We start from the raw sequence: 24,978 nt of genomic DNA on the forward strand, positions 1-24,978 counted from the left end.
TAAGATTAGGCAACCAATTCAAAAAATTAAATAAATGATGTTTGGTAATAAAGTTCACTCAATTATACATATATCTTCCAACTACATAGTGGCCACAATCTCTTTATATCATCAATGAAAGATTTGAATTTACACTGTTGAACTTGTATTTAAATACTCACTTAGCTCAATGGATCATGTCCGCTAAACTATGAGACATAAGTAACATTTCGATCCAAACTCATTGCCATAGGAAAAGTATGTGTTTTACGTTGTAGACTATGAAGTACATGCACTCTTTAAATTAGGTGTTCTGTTGTTTGTCATGCATATGATACTGACATATAAAATTACAATGAATTATGTCATTTTCGTAAATTATTATCAATGTTGGTGTATGGATGTTCATGTTGCGTATGTGTTCGTGCTTCATAGGTTGTAGGTTATCTCGTATATTCATATGATATTAAACACCTCAAATTAAACAATAACAAAATCAGATTCAATTAATTTTAATTGTTAATTTGAGATCACACGGTTGAAATTTAAAATGCATGACAAATTTTACCAAATTCAAATATGTAATAAAAGGAGTTATTATTATTACGTACCCTTAATTTTATTTTTGGGGGAGTGAAGAATAGGACTCATTAAGACTCAACTTGTTAGTGAAGCCAAATAATACTTGAAAAAACCTATGATGTTGTCTTGTAACAACCGGACTAGTTGAGGAAGACACGAGCATGTTGCCAAAGTTGATTAATAAAATCCATTTAGATAGAAACAGGGAAAAGGTGACAATAATACCTTTGTCCTCCACCTCCAATATCTCACATTTAGAAAATCAATTTTCCCTAATTCTCTCTCTTCCTCTCAAACAAACATACACTATCAAATTTTTGTAGTTTTCTAAATTCAGAGAACTGATAAAAATATTGGGAGCCCCCACTATCTTCTTACATCCAATAAAATATAATAAGAATTAAGAAGGGTCAAAATCAACTAAGAAGTATAATGCATTATATCATATTATTTTTCTACAGCCAATATATATGTTACTATTGAAATCCATTTTTCTTGCTTTAAGGTTTCATGTAACAGAAGCAGAAATTTAAATATATATGCTGCAATATGAAAGGGAAATTTCCTAGCGTTTCTAGTCACGAGTCATTATTCAATAATGTGCATATATTGTTTATATTTAGGATGTTCAGTTCTCTCTCTCAGTTGAATGCTATAAATAAAGGTACTAGGTTGGAGTATATTAGTTATAGTTAATGCTCTAAGCAAAACCGTTCCATTTTTAAGCATATTCTGAAGGTTGTTGAGCTTGCAAAGATAATTTTGAAATTCTGTCATACTAGCTTGTAGAGTACCCGCAGACACTATCTCATTAAAATAAATAATTCTTGTTTAATAAATTACTACCTCCGTTCCTTTTTAAAAGTCACTTTAAGACATTTTATACAAACTAATACATTCAATAAATGTTACTCCCTCCGTTCCTTTTTAAGTGTCACTTTTGGAAAAAAAATTGTTTCAATTTAACTGTCACTTTCAAAGTTCAATGCAACTTTAAACGTTGTTTTATCAATATTACCCTTAGTTATTTATTGCGGAGAGAGAAATATATGAAATGAAATATTAAATGAATAAGGATATTATAGTAAAAGTATCAATTATTGTATCAAAAGTAGTAACATTTATTGATTGTCTTGGTTTGCGTAAAATGTCACAAAGCGACAATTAAAAAGAAACGGAGGTGGTACTACTTTTGATAGAACAGTGCATACTTTTACTATAATAACCTTATTCATTTAAGCACTAACTTCATACATTTCTCTCTCCGTAATAAATAAGTAAGGATAATATTGGTAAAATAATATTTAATGTTGCATTGAACTTCGAAAATGACAGTTAAATAGGAACAAAAAATTTCTCCAAAAGAGACACTTAAAAAGGAACGGAGGGAGTACTACTTTTGATACAACAATATACCCATTTCCTATAATAGCCTTATTCATTCAATATCTAATTTCATATATTTTTCTCTCCGCAATAAAATAAGTAAGGATGATATCGGTAAAACAACATTTAATGTTGCATTTAACTTCGAAAGTGACAGTTTAATAGGAACAAAAAAATTCTCTAAAAGAGACACTTAAAAAGGAACGGAAGGAAGAAGTAATAATCAAACAAATAAAACCATTAGGTCGGCTTGCCATTAAGAAATTAGCTTGCAAGTTTGTTACACTATCAGTCAGTCAGTAGTATGTAGCTAGGTGAGGATAATCAACTGAAATTTAACCGACAAAATAGTTGACAATCTTCCAAAGCTTCTTGATTTAAGTTGAGTTTGGGATTTGCATTAATTGAGGAAGAGGGAAAAAGTGAAAAAAAATAAATAAACAAACAAGTGTAGCATGTTTGATTCAATTTTTGGAGGAGGTAGAATTGATTCCAATTTTTTCATATTCAAATTGAATTTTGTTGATTTTGTCCATAAAACATTCTGGCTTAAAACTCATGAATATATTCATGTAATTAAATGAGTTTAGAAGTCATGGTTTGACTGTGTTAATGTTGTACTTGATTCGAAAATAGTGGTCGATTACTTTCATAAAAGAAGTAACGATATCAATAATTTTGGTGTTGTGTTGTCTGCAATGGTGGAGTCCCTCTAGGGCTTAGGTGGGCCACCACATATGCTACCAAAAAAATTTAAAAAAATTATAAAGGAAATTATTAAAATATTTTTGACTTTCAAATAAAATTACATTGTGATTTATGAAAATATTCTTCTTCATCTCAGTATATAATGCGTAAATAATCATTTTGAATTTTTAAAATATGTAATTTAATATTTTTTATGGTCAATTTTATGATTAATGCTTATTAAAATATTTTTTGAGTGGTGTCTGTGAACATAGCTCAGTTGGCAGCGACATCCATTGTTATATGTAGGGGTTGGGGTTCGAACCCCCTGACATCCTACTTATTCACTTTGAAAAAGATGAATTCTAATCACTAGACTACCTGACAAAACAAAACAAAATTTTTGAGTGAATGCTTATTTTTGTGGCCCATCTAAAGTTTTTTTCTCGCTCCACAACTGTTGTCTGAATGTAAACAATGTTCTAATTTATATTTTGAAAACACTCGTTGAATTTAAACTTAGACAAGTCAATGAGGTAGATTCAAATAAAAAAAAAGGCATCGTGGATTACAAGTTAGAACTTAAAATATTGAATTACCAGGCATAAAATGTTAAAGTCAATTACTTACACTATTAAAATTAGCACATAGACACGCTATTTCAAATCAAAAACGTTATTTGAACGCCATGCATCCACTCCATTCAGTGAAAAATAAACACAGAACAAGTTCTATAAATTGTGTCCTCCAACTTTTTCTTTCATATAGAACATTTTTATGTCTACAAAAATTAAGAACGAACTGAGTCACGTAGTAATGTTGTTGGATCATGAAGTAAAGTCCAAAAAATAATCACATTGAGTCACAAACAATTATATTTTAATTCAAAACTTTAAGACATCAAATATATAACTCTTTATCATTTACATGTTGCTTGCATTGTAACGTCTATTATTTATGAAATGTGACACATTGTTGAGACTAGTCATCCGATTTGGTTGGATCATGCATGCTACTTTGACATAAACTAACTACCCCACATCAAGAATTAAAAATGAAAAGGATGTGAAATTAAGTTAACTCTAGTGCTGGTTTGTTTCAAAGTAAATATTTCATATTATAGTATCAATCTATCACGGGGCTACGTAGAAGAAATCAAGTTTAGTTAAAGATTCTTAAGCTGTTGTTGAAAAGGCTATGCTATTGCTAATTTATTTTTCTTATTCTTATTGTGTGTTACAAGGAGATGCCAGCTTCGATCCATTTTTCTACTATTTGAATTTCAAACATCATTAAGCGCCTTTAACTAGTTCAATTAGCGTCTTGATAATGGTCCCCTACATCATAAGGTGCAATCGTTAAACTTGTTTTTAGTACTTAACCAATTAGTACAATTCGTAAATTACTTAATTAATGGTAATCAATTTCAAAAATTTAGACGTCAAGTACATGGGGTGAGTGAATACTTTACTTTAATACAAACTTAACCAATAAGTACAAACTTTGTTTAGTTTAAATTATATGCACCAAAAAAGGTTAACAAAAGAAGTTTTTAATAACTTTAGTATAATGATTGGCGTAAGATTTTTATTGAAGCACATATTTTTCTCGTGATATCTATTGTATTGTAGGCAAAGATTATTCTCAAATATAGTTGAACTGTACGTGTTAATCTTCAAATAAATATTATTAAGTTCAATTTGAAAAATGAATAAATTGATATAGTATAAAACATTGAAAAACAAAGTAATAGCATAGTAGTACATTTAGTACTATGGAGCTATGCAAAGTGACAAAGGGTTATAGCCCTGTACGTTGGACAAGTGAGAGTTATGCTATGCCCATGCCCTTGTGTTGGTGGTACTACTTATATATATATATATATAAGCTTTTCAGACATCCAGTATATAGCAATAGCAAAAACTAAAAGGACAAGTGACAAATTTGAATTCTGTTATACGCCACCAAGTTACTCACCTCAACTTTACCACAGTAAGTAATACAGTAGTATGTTGGATATTTATTAACTACTACTATTTTTTTTTTTTATTTTTAAAAAAAAAAGATAATAATCAAATTAAAAGTTGTTATTACCATATATATTTTGGCGCACACGCAATGTGAAGCCTTAAAACTCTTATTTTTGCTATCCTTATTTGTTTATTTCTTAATTCTTAATTTCTCATCTTACATAACACTTACTAAATAGAGAGTAATGAAAAACCCGGTGGTCACGCACGTTTAAAGGCAAACCCCAGAAGCAGAAGAAGGTCAATTAGCACTGTTTACCAAATCGAATTTCTCTCATTGATTCACTCACTGTACAAATCAGACCCAACAAACTAAACGACAAGAAATAAAATAGCATAAATTTAAGTTTTTTCAAACCCTTTATTTTTTATTTTTTTTTTCAAATACTAGTACTAGTAAATGATTATTAATAAGACTTCCACTTTCTGTTTCTCATGCATTTATATCACCCTATCTTCCTAATTCCTACCTCCCCATATTCTTCCCTCTCTCTCTCTCTCTCTCTCTCTCTCATGGAAAACCAAAACCGTCTCAAAATGAGAATCTCTCGCATGTTCCGATCCTCATTTGGATCCTGCAAAACCAAACAACACTTAACTGATGTTATGGAAAAACCGCTATTTGCACCCCCCATCTCCTCCAACACTACTGTACTACCCTTTCACCCTATTTCCAAACCCAAACCTTCTCAAACCATCGACGACCCTTCAGATATCATATCTTTCAAAGATTCTCATTCTCTTCCACGACGTAAAATATCTTCTTGTTCATCACCCTTTCTCTGCGGTGCAAATAGCAATATCAACAACAACCTTAAACTTGATAGAAAACCATGTCCTCCTGTTTCACCAAACACTACATTCCACGAACAGAACAGCCTCAGTTTCTACGAAAAGACAAACAGTTCAATGAAAAACGTTACAAACAAAAACAAAAACAAAAAGAAGAAGAAAAAGAAGTTGAAAAAGAAGAAGAAACATACCCAGAAGAAAAACAGAGCTTTTCCTTTCAACTCATGTGCTAAAGACACAAACTTTGATAGTTATTGGTGGTATAGCAGTGACGAAGACGATGAAACAGACACCCTTTTCTCCTCAAAGTCTCTCTCTTCAGATTCCTCTAAGTCTCGCCGCCGACATTCTTCTCGCCGGAAAACTGACCGGAGTTCCGACATGGGTGTTCTTCCGTTGAACGGAAAAGTCAAAGACACTTTCGCAGTGGTGAAACGTTCAAGTGATCCGTACAATGATTTTAGAACTTCAATGGTGGAAATGATTGTTGAGAAACAAATATTTTCACCAAGTGAGTTGGAGAATCTTTTACAGTGTTTTCTTTCACTCAATTCACATCATCATCACAAGATCATTGTTGAAGTTTACACAGAGATTTGGGAAGCTTTATTCTCTGACTGGCTTTGATATAAAAAAAAAAAAAAAAAAAAAAAAAAGGGAGAAAGAAAATAAGAATAATTATCTTATTATTTGTTTTTTATTTCTTTCTCTGTTTTTATTAGTTTTGTGTTTTTGTTTCTAAGGATATTATTAGTTTAGTTTTTCTAACTCAAGTTCGAATGTATGATATTCCATTTGCTACTCATCAATTTAGTGCTCAGTTTTTAGTTCTTCAAATTTAATTTGTTTGTTTGTTTGTTTTACAATTTTATTATATTTTGTAATTATTCTAAAAAAAGGTTACATTTTTGTAATTGTGTTCCAAGAATGGGATATGCTGACAAACAACTGTATTAGCAAAGGTGGGGATAAATTTGTGAAAAGACCTATAAAAAGGGGACTTGTCTTGTTTTTGGAAAATGCCAGCTTTTTTCTTTGTTTTATATTTTAAAAAGGCGTATATGGAAAAGATTGCTCAATGAAAAATTGAAAAGGAAATCACAAGGGGACTTTGGATTTGAATTTGATCATTGTTACATACATGGTTGGTTGGACTTGTGAGCCATAAGCTTGAAAAGGGTTGAGATAGGATTTTTATTTTATTTGTAATTTGAATCAAGGAAAGTGATTGAAAATGCAAAGCTCTGTCTTACTCTCTTTTTGAAATTCCATTCATTCGGATGCGCCAAAAGAATACAAAAAGATCTAGCTCGTTTTCAAAGGGTCCCAAGAAAACAAGGGAAAAAGTAGGAGTACAATTTATTTAGTGCATTTTTCCATTGAAATTAGGAGGTTATTTTTATTAAACTCAACATGGGATTTGACTTGAGAGGCCTGGCAGTGTAAGAGATCCACTTTTTACTATAGGGTAGTAATACACTAGTAAATGATGAATCTTACGCCCCTCAAATCACTATTATAAACAAAAATTAATTATTTAAATTTATGTAATTTATAATAAATACTATATATACGTCTCATCCCGCATTTCTTATTTGAACCAACTGTCTTAGTTAAAACTTGCCAATTAAGTTGGATTACCGAGACCCAGGATATGATGGAACACCGATTTTATTTGTCTCTTGCTTCATTTTACTCAAGCTAAACTAATACGAACATCGATTTAATTTGTCTTTTGCTTCATTTTTTTGTTATGTTTACATGTGTTTAATAATACGTGTTTACAGATAAATAAAGGGAAAATTTATCTTAAAAATATAAGTTAAAGATTTGGGGAAATCATAACTACATCACTCTATTCCTTCAAAAAAAAATAATAATAACTACATCACTTTATATTCAAAGGTTACTTATCTTAGTTTCTTAAACAATACTTTAAGGGACTTATGAGCAATTTTTTTTTACAAGTCTCTTACTCATTTTACTCAAGCTTGTATGAACAATTATTAGCCAATAGCACCGAAAAACATAATCGTTAAATTCTTTTGAAATGAACATGGTATCAGTCAGGTCAAAGAAAAAAGTTGTTGAATAATTTGAAATAAGTGTCAACATGTGAGTGAACAATTATTTAAAAGTCAATTAAAATATACTTCAGAAAATAAAAAAGGGAATGAAAAACTTGTTGGTTGTATATATGCTGTTGGCATACACAGCAACAGCATGAGGAAAATTAAATCATTGTTTGGTAAAAACAAATATGTTAAGATTGTTTTGTTATCCAAATTCATACTATATATAACTATCATCAATCAATGTATGTATATTCATTGTCTGTGCGCTAGCAAACTGTCAACAAAGGACGGAATATCAAACATTGTCGGGTGAGGGAGATCATGTTCTTTGTCTTTGCAAAATTGATAAATTCACCTATCCATAAAGATATTGAAATATTTCAAAGATGATTATAAGGAACGATCATGGACTGTTCATGTACATATATCAATGACAAGCAAAGATATTGAATCTCCACCTAACAAGTAACAACAAATGCAAAACAATGGTACTCATTATTTTTTGTTTAAAATATGTTTTAGATACAAAAGGAATGTAATAAATTACTAAAGGTGTATAAGATTGAGATTTTAAAAGAATGTTGCGGTATAAAAAATTATAACAACAAATTTAATTTTTTTACATTGTCGGTGTAAACATATTTTAAAAGGATGATACAAATATTTAATTAACATTTGAAGTTCTTGTAAAAAAAAAAAGTAACATTTGAAATTACACCAACCTTCAATTTAAAATATAAGAGAAAGTTTTATCAACAAAAAATAATGTCTTTTATCTAAATTTTAGATTAACTACAACAATTTTTGTTGACTCTACTTTCTTTTATATTTAAATCAAAGAAAAATTATGATATTTAAAAATAAAAATAAAAAGTGGAATAAATACTTTACACATATATTTAAAGTTATACTGGTCTACATCATATTTACTGATATGTAGATATTGAACATTTATTTTTATTTTTAGGGTGATTATGATGACATACAAAATATTATATATGATCCATGCCACCACAAAATGAAGATATGAATTTGTGTTGATTAGAAAATCACCAATCAACAAGTGAAAATTTACAAATTATTTTTATCAATTAATAAGATAAGAGGAGTATTATAAATTTTTCGAAATTAGTTAAAAGAAAAATGTAACTTGAATACCCGAAGAGTCTTTTCTTTTGTTTGAAAATAAAAAGAGAAAGTGAAAGGTTTGAGTTTGAGGCATGTGTATTTGTGAGATGGTGGAGCCGTACAATTCCTTTGCATTCTCCATTACTACTACTACGATAACCAAAGATGAAACATCAATTTAAGGTGTACATGTAACGTCGATGTCAAACGAATGGGTAGTGCAGAGGAATGAGAAACTAGATCTGTTTGCAATTGCAGGAAGAATGTAAAACCAAAAACGTTCCCATCTTTCACATTTCTTCTTGTGGGGACTGTATACCCTCCCTATTCTACATACATAATGCATAATGTATGTGACACATTCACATGGACTTTGTTACCTCTCATTATCTCATTATTTTAAAATGAATGCCAAGTTTCACATTTTTATTTTATATTTTTAAACTACATTGTATATAGGAAACTTGATCTGTGATTTTCTTCTCACAGTCGATAACTTCACAACTACATCGTTAATCGTTTGATCTTTTTGACAGGTTGTCATCACACCAACAACATATGGAAAAGTCGTGACGCCAAGTTATAGGAAGCATCTGAAACTTCTTCCACTTTCATCAACTCTAAAAAAATTGAGTTGTATATCAGTTTACTTACACTTATATGCCTTTGTTCTAGAATTAGTTTAAACCATCCTTTACTAGAATTTATAAAATTAAGTCTCTAATAAATAAATGCTCTTTCATTTCTACTGTTCCCAATACTGAGTTTGGAGAACTTGTATCTCAATGTTGAATTCTTTTGTTCATAGTTTTGCTAGAGCATCTTTATCACTCTAACACTTATACCATTTTCAATGATGTACCATGAACTATGTACTTTTTTTAACCATCCACTAAATACTCTTTGGTTATGAATGAAATCCAATAAATTTGCTTTTGTTAATAAAAAGAATCTACATATTTATTGAAACCATTTACTTAATTAATCTTAAGAAAAATTTTGTTTTTTAGACAATTAAGAAAAATATAACAATAAAAAAATGAGGGAAGTTACTTACAATAGAATTGTAAATTATGATTAGTACTCTCTCCGTTTTAAAATGAGTATTGTTTTAGCAAAAAAAAATTTATTTAAAATGAATGTCACCTTCAGTTTTCAATGCAATAATAATTTTTCTTCAATTAATACCATATATTCTACTTTCAAAGTATTATTTTTTCTTTAATGAAAAATAAATTAATGATTGATTAAGATAATTTGATAAAATAACTTTTTTTTTTAATTAATACATTTCTTAATATATATATATAAACTTTAAACGATATTCATTTTGAATCGAAAAGTAAACAAAAACGTTTAGGTCCCGTTTGTGTGGCAATATCTAGGACGTCACATACATTCATTTTGGTGACAGATACTAATGGCCTAATTAATTGGTTGTCAGTTTACTTCAAATGGAAAGCGGATTAAAGAATGTTTTCTAGTGGTCAATCCGTTATGTCTTGCTTTGGTTCTCTTCCCACTCTCATTAATGGTCGCATTTTTTTGGGTTCTTGAGCCCCAAATCTCTCTGTCAATGCACACATACCCAAACATTCGCAATTAATACTATTTGTTCCTAAAAAGGGTCAATTAATTAACTGGACGTCGGTTTCTCAGTATGGGCCTTCTGTGTGCATATCTGGGCTCCCCTACCTCTTTTTGTCGTTTATTCCTCTGGGTTTGCTTTGGCCCAATTCCATATTGTCAAGAGTACTACTCTTCTCCTATCCGTTTTTTCTCATTCCCGTCAAAATAGTCAAGCGTAAGTTAACTTACGCACATGTATTTTTCAACGGAGATGAGCAAAAACAGACGAGAGAAGAACGATTCTCTATTTGTCAATGTCATCTGCTCTCTCATCTTTCGCAATATTTATCATATTTGCTTATTGTACATATATTAAAAATTGGGTTTGTTAAGTTACACCCACTTCTTTTTTAGAAGTGTTTTAGTATGTCATAACTAAAAATTAGTTAAATACACCCAAAGATGCATGTTGCTCAAACGCTCTTTAATAAAAACTAGTAGATGTATCCTAACAAATCCCATTAAAAATATCATAAATAAAAGAAAGTGAAACATAATTTTACTGGATTATCCATGTTGAAAAAATATTTCTGTATTTAAATTATCATAAATATAAAGTGAGTAATAATAATTTAGAAATTACTAGTTATATAACCTTAAGCAAGGGATGCAAACAATTTTTCTCTTCTTTTAAAAGTGGCAAGTACTATACTTTCCAAAAAAAAAGAAAAAAGTGGCAAGCATTATAAAAAGGGGGTGCATATACTAGCTGAGCTTATAGTGAATAATGTATAAGTTAGTTTATAGTGAGTAAACTAGTTAGTTAATTTACAATGTTTGATAAAATTAACATATAAAAAGGGGGTGCAATTTTTAAAGTGAAAAGGGCATTTTCATGTTAAAAAGTGAGCCAATTTGGTGTGGCCTCTAATGTCTATTGAATTTCTTTTTCTTTTATCTTTATGATTAGACCTTACAAAGCTTGCTTCTTCCTCTTACTCTTGGACCTATTCACAGGACCTCCTATTCCATGCAAAGGATCATTGGATGGGTTGGTTGTATCTTTATCAAACTCGAAATTGATCTTTTGATTTAGGGAGTGTTAAACATTGACTTCCTTTGTAAGAGACATGGTAGTGCATTTGTAGATGCTAGTTGTATAATATTGGGCTAGGTTTCCAACCACACACACCGTCGAAGCATAATGCTACTCTATTAGCTAACCAAACGAGATATTAGAGATTAGAGAATATGGTATATCTATTATTATTTGTGAGATATCAATATGTCAAGGGGGACAAGTGAAAGTATAATTGAAATAAATAAGAGGAGCATATAATTGATCAAAGAAATACATGAGAGAATTAATCAATGAAGCTTAACTCCAACACAATTTGTCAATTGATTGTTTCACTCCTCACTCAATAAACAACCAACCATTTTCTTTTATTACTACCACTACTAACAATCAAAATAATTGAACGATTTATTTACCAAGTCTCTGTGGATCGACAATTATAAATCTTTGATTCTGACATATATATATATATATATATATATATATATATATATATATATCAAATGACGTCGTCTTTGGAGACTTTCCTAAATTGAACATCGCAGTAACTTTTGAATGTTTAAAGGTTTTGCGCTTAGTGAGATTTAGTAAGTATCTATTTTTCATTCTTTATTTTTGTGAACATTTTTGTTTTTTATTTTAATTTTATTCTTTAAAACTCTACCAACTTGGATCTTTAGTACAATAAAACAATCGATTCAAATATACATTTTTACACCGGATGTATAGTTGGAGTTAACAATCAATTTATGACCATCTCTGTGTAAGTCTTCCTGAATCACTCTACAATCTAAAGTAAAAATCTAGAAACGCCCTACCTTGTATAGGCTGGTTTATTAAAGTATAGGCTAGGCCTTTATTTTTTATTTTGATTCATCCAACTATCCAAGTTTAGGCTAGTTTAGTAAACCTCGCAACATGGTATGGTAATTTTTCCAAATCACTAATTAACGTGATTAGTATTAGGAGAGATCCTTGCATAAAATAAAATAGGGTCTTGTTAACCGGTGCACCCGAGGTACTGGTTAAGGAAATCAAAAAAAGAAAGTTTTAAATTGAAAAATACACTTTATTGATTTTTGTGGGATTGACAACACAATTTCTAATACAGTACATACTATATTTGCTTCTTAAGCAGTGTTCCGGAACAGTGGTTAACATTTCCCAATAAAATATAGAATAAGATTGTTGAACAAAGACACAACTCAACAACCCCCGCTCCTTTCTTTCTCCCAAAGAGGTACATACACACCAACTCCACTATCAAAAGTAAAAGCAACTAAACTTGATTAAAAAAAAAAAAAAAAAGTCACAAATTCCTACATTTTAAAATACTTTCGGGAATTTCTTCTTTGAAAATTGAAATCGTGGGGGTTGTATTAATTGAAATCGATGCTCTATCTATCGCAATAATTCATTAGTTGCATTTTTATTATTAGTTTTATTAGCATCATATGACATGTTAAATGAATATGTGACATTTTAAATAGATCATATGTTGATCATCCATAAAATTAAAAATATGTGAAATTTATGATGCAAAAGCTATTTAACGAGTTTGAATCTCAAGATGATTTTCTCGTAATTGACATGAAATACATGAATTTAACATGTTGTATAAGTTTTTGACGATATGATTGGTGAGATTCACATAAAATATCACATGTTCATTTAACTCATCACATTTAAGAGACAAGTTATAATTTCATATATGTATAATGTATTTCTTCGTCCGTCCCAAATTGTATGTCGCTTTGGAAAAAAATTTGTCCCAAATTATATGTCGCTTTACAATATCAATAAAATATTAATGTTACTTTTCCTATTATATCCTTAACTATTAATTACTCCCTCTTCTTTCAATTATTTCATTTATCTTTTCCATACCATTTATTAAGAATAATTTTGTAAAACAACTCATAATTTCTCTTCCCCACACAATTTAATACGTATGAAATGACCAAAACGTCATACAATTTAGGACGGAGGGAGCAGTTATTTTGTGAAATCCTTACATCATATTGACCTTTATTCCCAGTTTGGAAAATAAATTTGTCTATTTAGTCCTAAATTATGAGTGAGAATCTGGGTGTGGATTGTAGGGTTCCCTAATAAGGAAGCAAAATGGAAAGACAGGTAACAAAAGGAGCGTGTGAAAACAAAAGAGAACAATAAAGTAAAGGAGATCCAATGACAGAAAAGGAAAAAAGCCAAAGAATATTTCATGGCTCCTTCTGCTTCTATCAATTGTAATATAAAGAAAACAATGACATAGAACACATAACATAACCAACTACAACTCTACAACCTCAAAAAAACAAACACAGTTACACACTTTCATTCTCTCCTGTTTCATTTCTCATTCTCTGCACAAAACAAAATACACAGAAGAAAAAAAGATTCACTTTTACTTTTCATTCTCATCAATCACACAATGCTGCTAAGAACCTCAATTTCCAAATACAAGAAATTTTTCCAAAATACTCTAAACAACTTCAGGTCATTATTCTCTCGAAGTTACCAAAAAATTCCCAAAACACCCCCTCATAATCACTCCTCTTATAATGACTTGGAAAAATTCTACAGTGACTTCACTGAGAAATGGGATTCAGAAAAAGGAAAATCAAAGAAAAGAAGAAAGAACAAAGCTATGCTATCATCATCAACAACAAAGCAAGAAGAGGAACTACATGTACATAATCATAATGAAAACATGGTTGCTTTGAACAATGCAAAGGAGAAGAATGAGATGGAGAAAAGTGAGGAATTGGATGGAGAACAATGCAAACAAGATTCATCATCAATGTTCAATTCTAAGAGTATGGTTGAAAAGAAGCTGAAAGAATTGGAAATGTTGGAGATGAGTAATGTGGATTATATATTAGACATTGAAGAGGTTCTTCATTACTATTCTAGGCTCACTTGTCCTTCGTATCTTGAAATTGTTGATAAATTCTTCGTGGAAATGTATTCTGAGTTCTTTGGTTGCCCTGAGACACCTGCTAGTGTTAACTCTAAACTGAAGATGAGATCAGTCAGGTCTTAATTTGTTATGTTTCTGAATTTTTCTTGCAATATCATCTAATGTTTTTTTAGATGAATCTTAAATTGTTTATTTAATCTTCTTTGCAATGTTAATTAGTAATAAGTGTTTGGTGTGTTTATGTATTTATTTTGCTCAAAGTATTTTGTTGACCAATGTATCAATTTGACATGCATAATCAAAGTTTAGAATACATTTTTTTTTTTACAAATTGCTTGGCTTTTTGAAAAAGTATACATATTTTTCAAGATTGTTTTGTGGACGGTGCTGGTCAGATATTAAAGCTTTTCTTTTTCATATTGAAGACTTTTGTTAGCTCAATCTGCGGAATGGCTAATGAGCTTTTTCTTTTGCATATCTTTATCCCTAATGTAAATGTGAATATTTTATCCCTCCAAATGTTAAAGTACACTTTAATCCATAACTCATAAATTGTTCAATAGCATATAAGTGCAGTGAAGTCTGAAAATCTTTGACTGTAACACAAATATAATGTCATGTTTGGACATTTGGATTTATCTAGTCTAGTAAAAAAAAAAAAAGGTACATTTCATCTCATTTGTGTGAGCCTAAGTTCAATCCGGACATTACCTTAAAATTCCCGCGTCAATGGTATGCCAAATAGAACTTATTCTTACTCTCCAAAGCTAACTATATTTATAAAACACCATTGGCGTGTATTAAATTAAAAATAATTTTCCAAACCTTGGTCTCCTTGAATCCATCGCTTGTTTTCAATCCAATGATCCTTCAATCATTGATCATTCCCTCCCGTGGTGAACATCACTATGAGGATGCTTCATAACAATAGCACGACACACACTAACTGCCTCATCCATTCTACCTTAAGCTTGAGCACAAAGTGCGGTTACTAGCCTTGCAAAACTATGTTTACAGTATTGTGATAGGGACAACACTAGGAAAACAATTGGTTTGAATCATGCTAAAGAAAAAGTTGGTAGCATCATCAACGGCTGAGGCAATCTAGAATGGGAGCCATTAAATAATAGGTTAATGACTTCCGGGTAAGAGGGGGAAATTGGATAGATGGATTAAATCATCATAGGGATATTTCGGAGAGTTGAATCCAGACTATGTTTTCTCAAAAACGTGATGAACTCGTTCGTTCCTAATGGTTTTCATCTTATTGATGGAAACAAGGAAAGTGTGATTCTTTGTCTTTGGTCTGTTGATGAAACAAGAATCTAGCCAAGGTACGACTGAATGTCCTCAATTGTCATTTGCTTCAAGCTATTAACGTCGATGGAGGAACTATGTCTCTTCTCTCTTGGTTGGGTTCTCTGCATTTAGAAATGCATAATAGGTAAAGGGATAAAAAAAAAAGAGGAAATAAGTTAGTTTGAATGATTAAATGTGTTTTTACAATGTATGAATATACTATTTATAGCAAAAACTAATTGCCAAACAACGTACAATGCTAAACAGAGAGCAACATGTTAGAAACAACATGTTAGGAAAGGACAAAATTTATTAATAACAATGTCCTTGCACATGATGAAAAGAGGTCGACAAGACTAAAACAACATACAAATGGCGTCATATATATGCGGAACATAAAGAAAATTCATACTTATCGTACATCAAACCCTTAATAAAGACATCAACCAACTGAGTCCACATCAAAATCAAATAAAAAACTAACCACCAAAATCAAAGTCCACATCAAAATCAAACCCCTACATAACAGCAGAAACCAAACTTGAGTCAAATCCTCAAACTCTCCACCGCGAATGACCGTGAAGGCAACTTCCACACGCCTATCACCCGTTGCTCGCACCAAAACCCCTAGAACAAACTGACTAGAACCCTTACAACCGCACCTCAACTTCTCTTCCCACAACTGAGCCAACTAAACATCCAATAATCACCTATTACAATACTCATTCGGAAAAACTCATAATTTGGTTTGTCGTATCCAAGATATTTCAATACACTCATTCAGGAACACCCATAATTTGGTCAGTCGCATCTATAATATTTCCAACTTACAATTACACGTTATTTTTAAGCATATTTAGCGTGAACAAATGTGTTAGTTGATTAGCTTATTTTAATTTTAATACAAATTAAAATGATGTACATACTCTAAAATCTCCTCGTAGGAAACTTCACAATATCCTTTTTACGACATTTTGAGTACTTGCATGCCTGCAATTATTAGAACAGTTTTGTAGTTTTCTTTTTTTTTTTTTTTTTGGTTTCGACCCTCTTTCATTAATTACAAAAAAAAAGTTTATGGCCCTTAATTTAATGTTTATGAGTTATGCTAAGGACACATGTTAAGGAAATAGAAAATAATAGGGTTGCATTAGATTCAACAATATTTTAATTTTAAAAAAGTTACTTTCTACCATTTTTTAATACAATACTTCTATTTTTATCCTTTTTAACAAAATGACATTCTTTAATCTTTTCTAATGTTTATTTATTATTCAAACATGACCATAAAAAAATGAGGCATAACGGCTCTTACCCGCCTAGCCCGTTTGTTTGTCCCCACAGAATAACACCCATTACACCAACTTTAGCTTAGAATAATACTCGCCATTCATTCATTACTTCTTACCAAATTTATCGGCAAAATCACTCACTCCTTCTAACGTTCATTTTTTATGTCGGTATAATTCATAATATAGCCAAACTCTATTATCGTCGCATGCATAGTGTTGTAACAAAGATCTTTTTCTTATTTCCAAATATTTGTTTAATCCATTACTCTTTCTTCTTTTTCTTCTTCATCTTCTTCTTCTTCCACTGTGCACTCTACAACACTCTGACCAAACCTTTCTTTCAATGTCATTGTCTAACTTCGCAATTTGAACTTCTCAGTCCAGATTTTCCACCATGTTGGATGGACTACTTGGCAAAACCTTCTCCGCCAAATGGTTTGTCCCGTAGTTTTGTTGAATTACTTGCTATTTATATGTTATTTGTTCTCTTATTCTGTTGTTATTGTTTTTCAGTAAACCGTTAATCAAAATGACCAAAAATCGTGTTGAAGTCATTAAGAGAAAGAGAAAAGCCACAGAGAAGTTTCTTAAGAAAGATATTGCTGATCTTCTTCACAGTGGTCTAGATATCAATGCCTATGGAAGGGTACGTAATTCCTTTTATGAACTAATTATTTTGCAGCTTATAGCATAAGTACTTATCATATAACTTTTTTTTTTTTTTTTTTTTTTTTTTTTTTTTTCATATAATAAAAGATAAATTAAGTCAAAATGTTTTCCTATAAGCTATAAACCATTTCCATAAGCTATCCTGGAGAACTAATGGAAATTAGTTGAAAACAGCTTATGAGAATGTAATAACCTGTTTTCAAAAATTCTCCCAAGCACTCTCAAAAGTGCTTATTCAGTAGATAAACTCAAATAAGGAAATCCAAACAAGCCTTAGGTCAATGTAGTGTTGTGCTTTGAAAAAAGCGTGCTAGTTTTCATTGAGCAGTTGCTTATTGGAGACGTACTATTAATTTTGATTGTTTAATGAAATGATCTCAATAAGTTTTGTTTTGATTGCAATGTGGTAAAATTAACAGGCTGAAGGACTCTTGGTTGAGTTGATTTTGTCATCTTGTTATGGTTTTGTGGAGAAATCATGTGAGCTTGTATTGAAGCATTTATCAGTGATGCAGAAGTTAAGGTAATTAGTTTCTGCCTAGATAGATATTCATGTCATTTCTTTATTTATTATTCTAATTTTAAATTTTCATTTGACATCAGAGTTATTATGGCTGCTAAAGTTTGAACGCTATTTTTATTTTTTTTTTAGCAATGAGATTCCCTGCTGTTAATATTTGATGCATTCAGTGCACTTGTGGTCGTTGGTTTGAAATCTGAACAGTCCGATCTTAGATTCAACGACCACAAGTGCGGAATAACCTTTACGTTGTGCGGAATTTTTTTTTAGTGATCTTGGCAAGAATAACCTTTACGTTGTGCGGAATTTGGATAATGGATTAGAATTATGCTTTAGTTTGGCACTGTTATTTCTTTTGATATGATGATTAACAGAAATAACATAATTGTAGAAAATAAATTGTTAAAAAAAAAACATATCAACAGCATATAGACCAAAAATATATTTTAACATATCTATCCATTTGTTTTTCGGTTGACAGATATAATTTTGTTGTGGATACCTATAAGCTATATGTAGATATCCCAAAATTATAATGAGTAGATAGTCCTTTTATATGTTTACTTCAAAATCAGAAGTTAGAATATTTTTATAACTGGTTCTGTTTCTTTTACAGTGGCTGCCCTGAGGAATGTAGGGTGGCGGTATCATCTTTGATGTTTGCTGCTGCAAGATTTTCCGATTTACCAGAATTACGCGACCTTAGGCAAATATTTCAGGAGAGATATGGGAGTTCCGTAGAGTGTTTTGTCAATCAAGAGGTGGCTATTCATATTTTTAATTTTATTAGAAATTTACTTATCAACGAGTTCTCCTGTTTTCTTCAACTCACTGACTAAGTTGCCAATTATCAGTTTGCTGCAAATTTGAATTCAAAGTCTTCTACATTAGAGAAGAAAGTCTGCTTGATGCAGGAAATTGCATCAGAGTTTTCAATCAACTGGGACTCCAAGGCTTTCGAAATAAGGATGTCAAGACCCTCTGCATTTGCACAGGTGCGGCTTTCTGTATTTCCTTTTCATTTTTGACTAACTTCAGTGTCAGATTGAATTTTTAGCTAATTCTTACCATACTTGAATTTTTGAAAATGTATCTAAAGTTGTTATTATTTTTAATAAATGACCTGTACAGGGCCAGAGTGCTAGTATCTGTAACAATTTGTTTGATTATGATAAATCATCAGTCAGCAAGGATTTTTGCCAGAAAGATGCAAAGAATGATGTTATATTGGAGAATGGCAAGGAAGCTGTTATCCTAAAGGACCTAAACAGAGATTATCATGAGCTTCAATATAAATCCACATTCCCTGGAAATGGATTCAAGCCATTAAATGGTCGTGAAGTCCTTGGGAAAAAGGATGGCCATGATAATTCATTAACAGGAAAGCAAGAGGTTACTACTACAAAGAGTGATAGAAGCTATTGGAAGGAGGGTAATATGCTAAAACCAATTGGACGTTCATTTCAGGACAAAACATTGGAAAAATTTGAAGATGGTTTCAAGCTGCATGACAGTTTGGGGAATATGACCCCTCCAAGAAAAAGCCAGGACACTGCAACTTCTACTCGAATAGGATCACGTTTCAGGAGTAATGTGAAGGAGCCATGCGCTGGCCCACCTGATACTGATAAATCCGAGAGAAAAGTTCAACATGATGAAACGCCTATGCTAAAGCCTTGCTTTAGTAATGTTATTCCACCTCCATATGTTAAACATGTTTCTAAGAATCAGAACAGAACATGTGGAGTCAATGTAGTATCTCCACATACCGACAGTGATGGCTTCTTTACATGTCCTTCAGTTCACGAAAACTCTGATGCTGCTTCTATGTCAGAGAGGACCCAAATTGGTTTGAATAAGTCTGACCTGGATTGGCAGGCCAGTAGACACGAGAGACTGAGCAAACACAGTCCTAAAAAGGAACTCTATTTTCGTGAGGATTCTAAAGAAATCCCCAAGTTAAAAGCAAAATCTACAAGGAGAAAGCACTCAAGATCACGAACTAGTCACTATGATGCCCCTAATGTAGATACTGAACTTGTGAGAAAAGCAAGGAGCAGAAGCAGGAGACGAAGTGAATCAAGACGTGGTCTGCGAAATTTGTTTGTTGATGAGCAGCATCAAAATGCTGAAGAGGAAAGGGTAATAGATAAATTACTGATTCATTATAGCAAAAAACCATCTATTCTAAAGCCTGAAATAGTAAGAAAGAAGTCAAACAGTCACCATGAACATAAAATGGATAATTCAACTCGGGAACTACTACAGAATGGAGATGGAGATGGATCTGATGAGACACCAGAAATAGTTACCCTTCCCCTACGATCAGTTTCCCTTCCTCGTGAACAAACTAGAGTAATAGAAGCTAAGAAAGATTTTGTTCGCGCTGCTTCATTTCAGCCAGATAGATCGTATGAAACTCGACATGTTCATCCCAAGTTACCTGACTGTGATGATTTAGCAACTAGGCTTGCCGCTTTGAAAGGAAGATAAGGCTAAGGACAGAAACACAGTGAATGAATGCTCTTCCCTAATCAGCACAATTGCATTTATTATGAATTATGATTATCACACATCAATCTAATATACACCTGGTGGTGCTGTTATTGCAAAATGTTTACTTCTTTGGATATGTACCAAGTAATAATAGGGTGTGGTCCTATCTGTTGGTTGACAATCTGCCACTACTATAGGATGCAAGCAATCTCCATTCATTTTTTCCTTCCACGATTGTAAAAGTAGCTGTAAGTTATAACAAAAGTTGACATTTTTCTTACTTTCTTTAGGTTGAGACTGAAAGGATATTGGGATAGACGCTATTGTTTCATAGCTTTTGCTCGTCTCGTATCCCCTCCTCCTCCCTTTGTACAATGTTATTAGCATATTTAAACATATATTATTTTATAGTTGTTGTATTTGTATAATTTGTCAACGTAATAATGTCATATTATTGTTTGATTGGTCTTGAGATGCCTTCTATGTCCTTTGGCTGCATTTAGATTTTTTTTTCTTTCTCAATTTTAGCCTTTCTAAGATAATAGAAAGTAATTTTCTTTTCTTCAACTCCAGCCCCTCCAGCCGGCTAGCAACAATGCATCCTCGCAAATTTTTCAACAAGAAAAATAGTGTAGCTCTTAAATGAACAGGTGGATATACAAATATAAGCTCCACATAAGTTAGCAAATATGAAATTTTCTACTTTCTTTGTATTTTAATCAGCCTTCTATTCTGTTTCTCTTTTAAGCAGCTGAAATTGTACATAGGTGGGACATAGTGTTGCAGCTTCTCCCCTGTTCATCTCTAAAAACACAAATTCAAAAGGCATATTTCTCTTCTTGTGAAAAATATTTCTTTTATTTAGTCTCCTATCGATCCAGCGCTTTTTTAAATATTCCCCATTTGATCCTTGCAGAGGGTATCTAAATGGCTAGAATCACTTTGGAGCGTTGTATAGCAATTTTGCAAAATTAGCATCAGAAAAATTTGTCATCTCATCGCAACAACTCTGATTTTTGACAGTAACTTCTAGATTTTGATTGAGCAAACCTGCTTTCTCATGCATTCATAATTATTTTTGTTTAAGCTGTTTCATCAAAATGTCTCTCTTGCTCTCCTTGAAGTATTTTTCTTTCTTCATGTATATATCTTCTCCATCAAACTAGAAATCATATCATCCTTTAATTCTTAATAAACGAGCAAGACAACATTAAAAACTTAAAGAAAAAGGCTTTACCTATGAGACCTTAGAATGAGAACTGATAAGTTCGTCAATACGAAATGTTACCATCTGAGTACACTTTGGGCGTGAGATCTTACATTAAAATGTACACTGAACAAACATATGTTCTTCTTGAGTGAGTTTGAGTACAATATAGTATATGTCTTATAAAATATTAAAGACACACCGTTAAGCTTAAGCACAACAAAATAGTCTTCTTCTAGTTTCTTGAGTTCTGCCATGCAGCTTAATCCCAGTTTGACGTGAAGGGTTGGCTTTTGCCAATCTCTTAGCTGTAAAATATTTGTTTTTATAAGTAAGAAACATGAAAATCAAATATTAGTCTCTTAAGTTTTTCTCATTCTTGCATTGCATGGATGTGAACTAATGAATTTCTTCTTACTGTTTGGTCTTCTTTAACATAACAAATGGCAAGAACTTTAGAACATGCAATTGAAAAAAATGTCTCAGCCAAAAGTCAGTGTATATGTTCTTAAAACATGTCATGTGACACTGCCTCTTTTCCAAAATACATAAAAAGGGTTGATGTTAAGTTATTGTTTTACCTATTTCATAGAAGAGCTCATTGACATTCTGTGCTGTTTTTGCTGAAGTTTCAAAGAAAGACATGCCATTTTCTTTGGCATATTCCTCACCCTCCTGCAACCATCATATGAAAGATGGTAGTATAAAAAAAAATCCTTTAGCTGTCTATAAGGGAGAGGGTCAACTAGTCTATATTCCCGCATTTTATAATGTTGAGACGGTATTTTACCAGAAATAATACCTCATTTCCAACTTTTCTCTGGTCTTCCAAATCAGCCTTGTTAGCCACCAAAAGCATTATCAAATTTGGATTTGCTGAAATAGTTTATCCAAATTAAGTAAACTGCTAAATTAGTAATCATAATGTAAAGTTGTGACAAGTTGCATGATCAACATTATATAGCCCAAATATTCACAAATGTTTCTCTAGTTTGTTCACATGATATTTACTTTTTGACTGTTCCGTTACCTTGTCTTTGCACTTCGCGAACCCACTTCTTTGCCCGTACAAAAGAATCCTGAGAAAGAAAATGCACCATTTATTTCTTCTGATATGATATTTTTTAGATGAAAATATTTGTAGCACGGATGCAATAACATAAACATTACACATTCTATTATATATCATTCATGACAATCAATTATTGTTATCTTTATTGAACAGCTTCGTGACAGGTCATGCGAACGAAAATTCTTTGCTTTCAAGTACATATTTCAAACAACTAATCATCACAAGCTAAATAAAAATGATTGCCTATAAATTGCTACCATAAATATCACTTATAAAGTGGATTTTAGTTACCATGCTTGTAATGTCATATACAACTATAGCAGCAGCAGAGCCACGATAATACATGGGAGCCAAACTGTGGTATCGTTCTTGCCCTGCTGTGTCCCATATATCAAACTTCACAGTGGCTTCATTTAAAGACAAAACCTGTGTGAAAAATGCGGCTCCGATTGTTGATTCCTGCACACATTCATTTAAGGTAATTCAAATTAAATTATCTTATTTTTTTATCAATAATTTGAGTCATCTATAATGATGTGAAGACATAAAGAAAAGAAACAATCATATAGCAACCTGGTATTCCGAAAATTGACCTTTGACAAATCTAAGAACCAAACTAGTCTTCCCCGTTCCCATGTCCCCTAGAAGTACCTGGAAAGTCATGCATAATTTTAATAACTTGAGATAAATTTTCTGCTATATAAGCATGCCATTTTGATTTTTGATCATATGAAACTAATAGTATCGAGTTTAAGCTGATTAATGGATAGATATAACGTTAGCAGATTAAAGAGGTACACAAGTTATTTTCCATACATTAAGCAGCTGTTTCTATGACATAATTAATCAAATATGTAATATGTTTGCTTAGAATCCAACATAGATTTTTATACAAGATGTTATGTGAACATAATAAATTACTTATACAAACTATTTGCTTCTCATGTCCTGGTACGTGTAACATGTTGTTCTAGCTTAATGCCAAATAGGAGCAATTCAATTCTTCAATAGAGCTGATTCTTATTTTACCAAAAAAATAATAATAAGGAGGACATACCCACCAGTTTGGCTTGTAAACTCTTCTTATTCCTTGCCATAGCTTAGCTGATCAGTGGGAAAAAAAAAAGGGAGAAAATCTTCTTGTAGCACCAGAAAAGGCTTTTCAAAGATTGAAAAGTGATTAATATGATGCATTAGCGATGACAAATATGAGAGCTTGAAATCTGATAATAAATTAGGCTGCTGAAATCGTAGAAGAATGGTAGTTTGATAATTTGACTGGTAAGTTAACTAATTATACATTTTGTTGATAATATCAAATGCTTGTATCTTAATTCATTTTGGGTATACCTTCTTAAAACGTTACTTTGAACCTAACTTATTCATGTCAAGGTAGATATGTACTATACATACAAACACACGTAGAATGTGTGTGCATATATAATTAGCAATTGCTTGTAATTTTTTCTATTTTGTGTGATAACTCTACCATGGCATACTTTTCAAATATGAAAAAGATGAATTAGATACTATAATAATTAGAAAATATATTTTTCATATATATCATTAAGGTTAGATATTATGACAGGACTTTTGCACGAAAAAGAGGTACCTATGAACATAATTTTCTTTGGTAATAACTCTTCCTCAATCCAAGACTCAGGTTATATGGGGAAAAAGAAAGTCGTAGGTACTCTGCATGTTTGTTTATGAATTGGGTCTTGATATATGGTCTTCATATAAGGAAAAATAATACCAAAATTGTTCTTTTATATAAATTTTCTTAAAACCTTGATTTCATTCATTGTTACTTTCTCTTTCAAAAAAAAATTTGTTGTTACTTTCATCCACAAACAATCATGGATGTTCAACCAATCTCCATAAAATAATAAAAGTGAATCAAAACATCTTTCATCCATACTCTATTGAATACAAGTGAATTTCTTCTTTCTCTGCAATGACGATTATTTGATGGTGCAGCACGCACGCGCTCCTGTTAATTAACTTTGTTGAGGTTAACTTAAATTCAGTTTAAGTAAGTAGATGTAAACTTAGTTTACATAAGCTACTGAAACATAGTTTACGTATACATACTTAAAATAAGATTACTCAGAATCATTGAATAAAGTTGAAGGGTTTAAAGCAAAATTTAACCGTGCACTTAAACTCAGTTTATATGACCTACTTAAACTGA

General features: G+C 31.4%; 4 protein-coding genes across 5 annotated transcripts; 3 read left to right on the forward strand and 1 right to left on the reverse strand.

Annotated features, from left to right (window-relative positions):
• Positions 1-5,101: 5,101 nt before the first annotated feature.
• Positions 5,102-6,265, forward strand: LOC11408108 (transcription repressor OFP8). The gene has a single exon (XM_003630749.3). It carries the CDS (start codon positions 5,178-5,180, stop codon positions 6,081-6,083), a length of 906 nt encoding a protein of 301 aa, XP_003630797.3. The 5' UTR covers positions 5,102-5,177; the 3' UTR covers positions 6,084-6,265.
• Positions 6,266-14,019: 7,754 nt separating this feature from the next.
• Positions 14,020-14,352, forward strand: LOC11413691 (uncharacterized). Its single transcript, XM_024773158.1, has one exon. It carries the CDS (start codon positions 14,020-14,022, stop codon positions 14,350-14,352), a length of 333 nt encoding a protein of 110 aa, XP_024628926.1.
• A 2,554-nt stretch (positions 14,353-16,906) lies between these two features.
• LOC11409615 (uncharacterized) lies at positions 16,907-20,954 on the forward strand. Its single transcript, XM_003630751.4, has 6 exons — positions 16,907-17,255; positions 17,334-17,466; positions 17,909-18,012; positions 18,626-18,770; positions 18,864-19,004; positions 19,141-20,954. The coding sequence occupies exons 1-6, from the start codon at positions 17,215-17,217 to the stop codon at positions 20,500-20,502; spliced, it is 1,926 nt and encodes a 641-aa protein (XP_003630799.1). The 5' UTR covers positions 16,907-17,214; the 3' UTR covers positions 20,503-20,954.
• A 761-nt stretch (positions 20,955-21,715) lies between these two features.
• On the reverse strand, positions 21,716-24,203 carry LOC11406551 (ras-related protein RHN1). Of its 2 annotated transcripts, none has more exons than XM_024772476.2 (7): positions 23,842-24,203; positions 23,358-23,435; positions 23,076-23,243; positions 22,743-22,791; positions 22,515-22,588; positions 22,294-22,387; positions 21,716-22,020 (listed from the first exon to the last, which is right to left on the reverse strand). In XM_024772476.2, the coding sequence occupies exons 2-7, from the start codon at positions 23,418-23,420 to the stop codon at positions 21,923-21,925; spliced, it is 546 nt and encodes a 181-aa protein (XP_024628244.1). In that variant the 5' UTR covers positions 23,421-23,435; positions 23,842-24,203; the 3' UTR covers positions 21,716-21,922. The 2 variants fall into 2 exon arrangements, with proteins under 2 accessions (XP_024628244.1, XP_003630800.2); XM_003630752.4 differs by having other exon boundaries at positions 23,846-24,197.
• Positions 24,204-24,978: the final 775 nt, after the last annotated feature.

Source organism: Medicago truncatula, chromosome 8, assembly GCF_003473485.1.
Source record: "Medicago truncatula cultivar Jemalong A17 chromosome 8, MtrunA17r5.0-ANR, whole genome shotgun sequence".
Classification (NCBI taxonomy): domain Eukaryota; kingdom Viridiplantae; phylum Streptophyta; class Magnoliopsida; order Fabales; family Fabaceae; genus Medicago; species Medicago truncatula.

What these genes read in the sequence shown, in the direction of transcription:
- LOC11413691 (XM_024773158.1), top strand. Translation starts at nt 14,020, where the DNA reads ATGGTTGCTTTGAACAATGCAAAGGAGAAGAATGAGATGGAGAAAAGT.
- LOC11408108 (XM_003630749.3), top strand. Translation starts at nt 5,178, where the DNA reads ATGGAAAACCAAAACCGTCTCAAAATGAGAATCTCTCGCATGTTCCGA.
- LOC11409615 (XM_003630751.4), top strand. Translation starts at nt 17,215, where the DNA reads ATGTTGGATGGACTACTTGGCAAAACCTTCTCCGCCAAATG. An exon ending in AAAACCTTCTCCGCCAAATG is followed by an intron (nt 17,256 to 17,333) that starts GTTTGTCCCGTA and finishes ATTGTTTTTCAG; the next exon opens with TAAACCGTTAATCAAAATGA. An exon ending in AGTGTTTTGTCAATCAAGAG is followed by an intron (nt 18,771 to 18,863) that starts GTGGCTATTCAT and finishes GCCAATTATCAG; the next exon opens with TTTGCTGCAAATTTGAATTC.
- LOC11406551 (XM_003630752.4), bottom strand. Translation starts at nt 23,881, where the DNA reads ATGGCAAGGAATAAGAAGAGTTTACAAGCCAAACTG. An exon ending in TATATGACATTACAAGCATG is followed by an intron (nt 22,792 to 23,075) that starts GTAACTAAAATC and finishes TTTCTTTCTCAG; the next exon opens with GATTCTTTTGTACGGGCAAA. An exon ending in TGAGCTCTTCTATGAAATAG is followed by an intron (nt 22,021 to 22,293) that starts GTAAAACAATAA and finishes AATATTTTACAG; the next exon opens with CTAAGAGATTGGCAAAAGCC.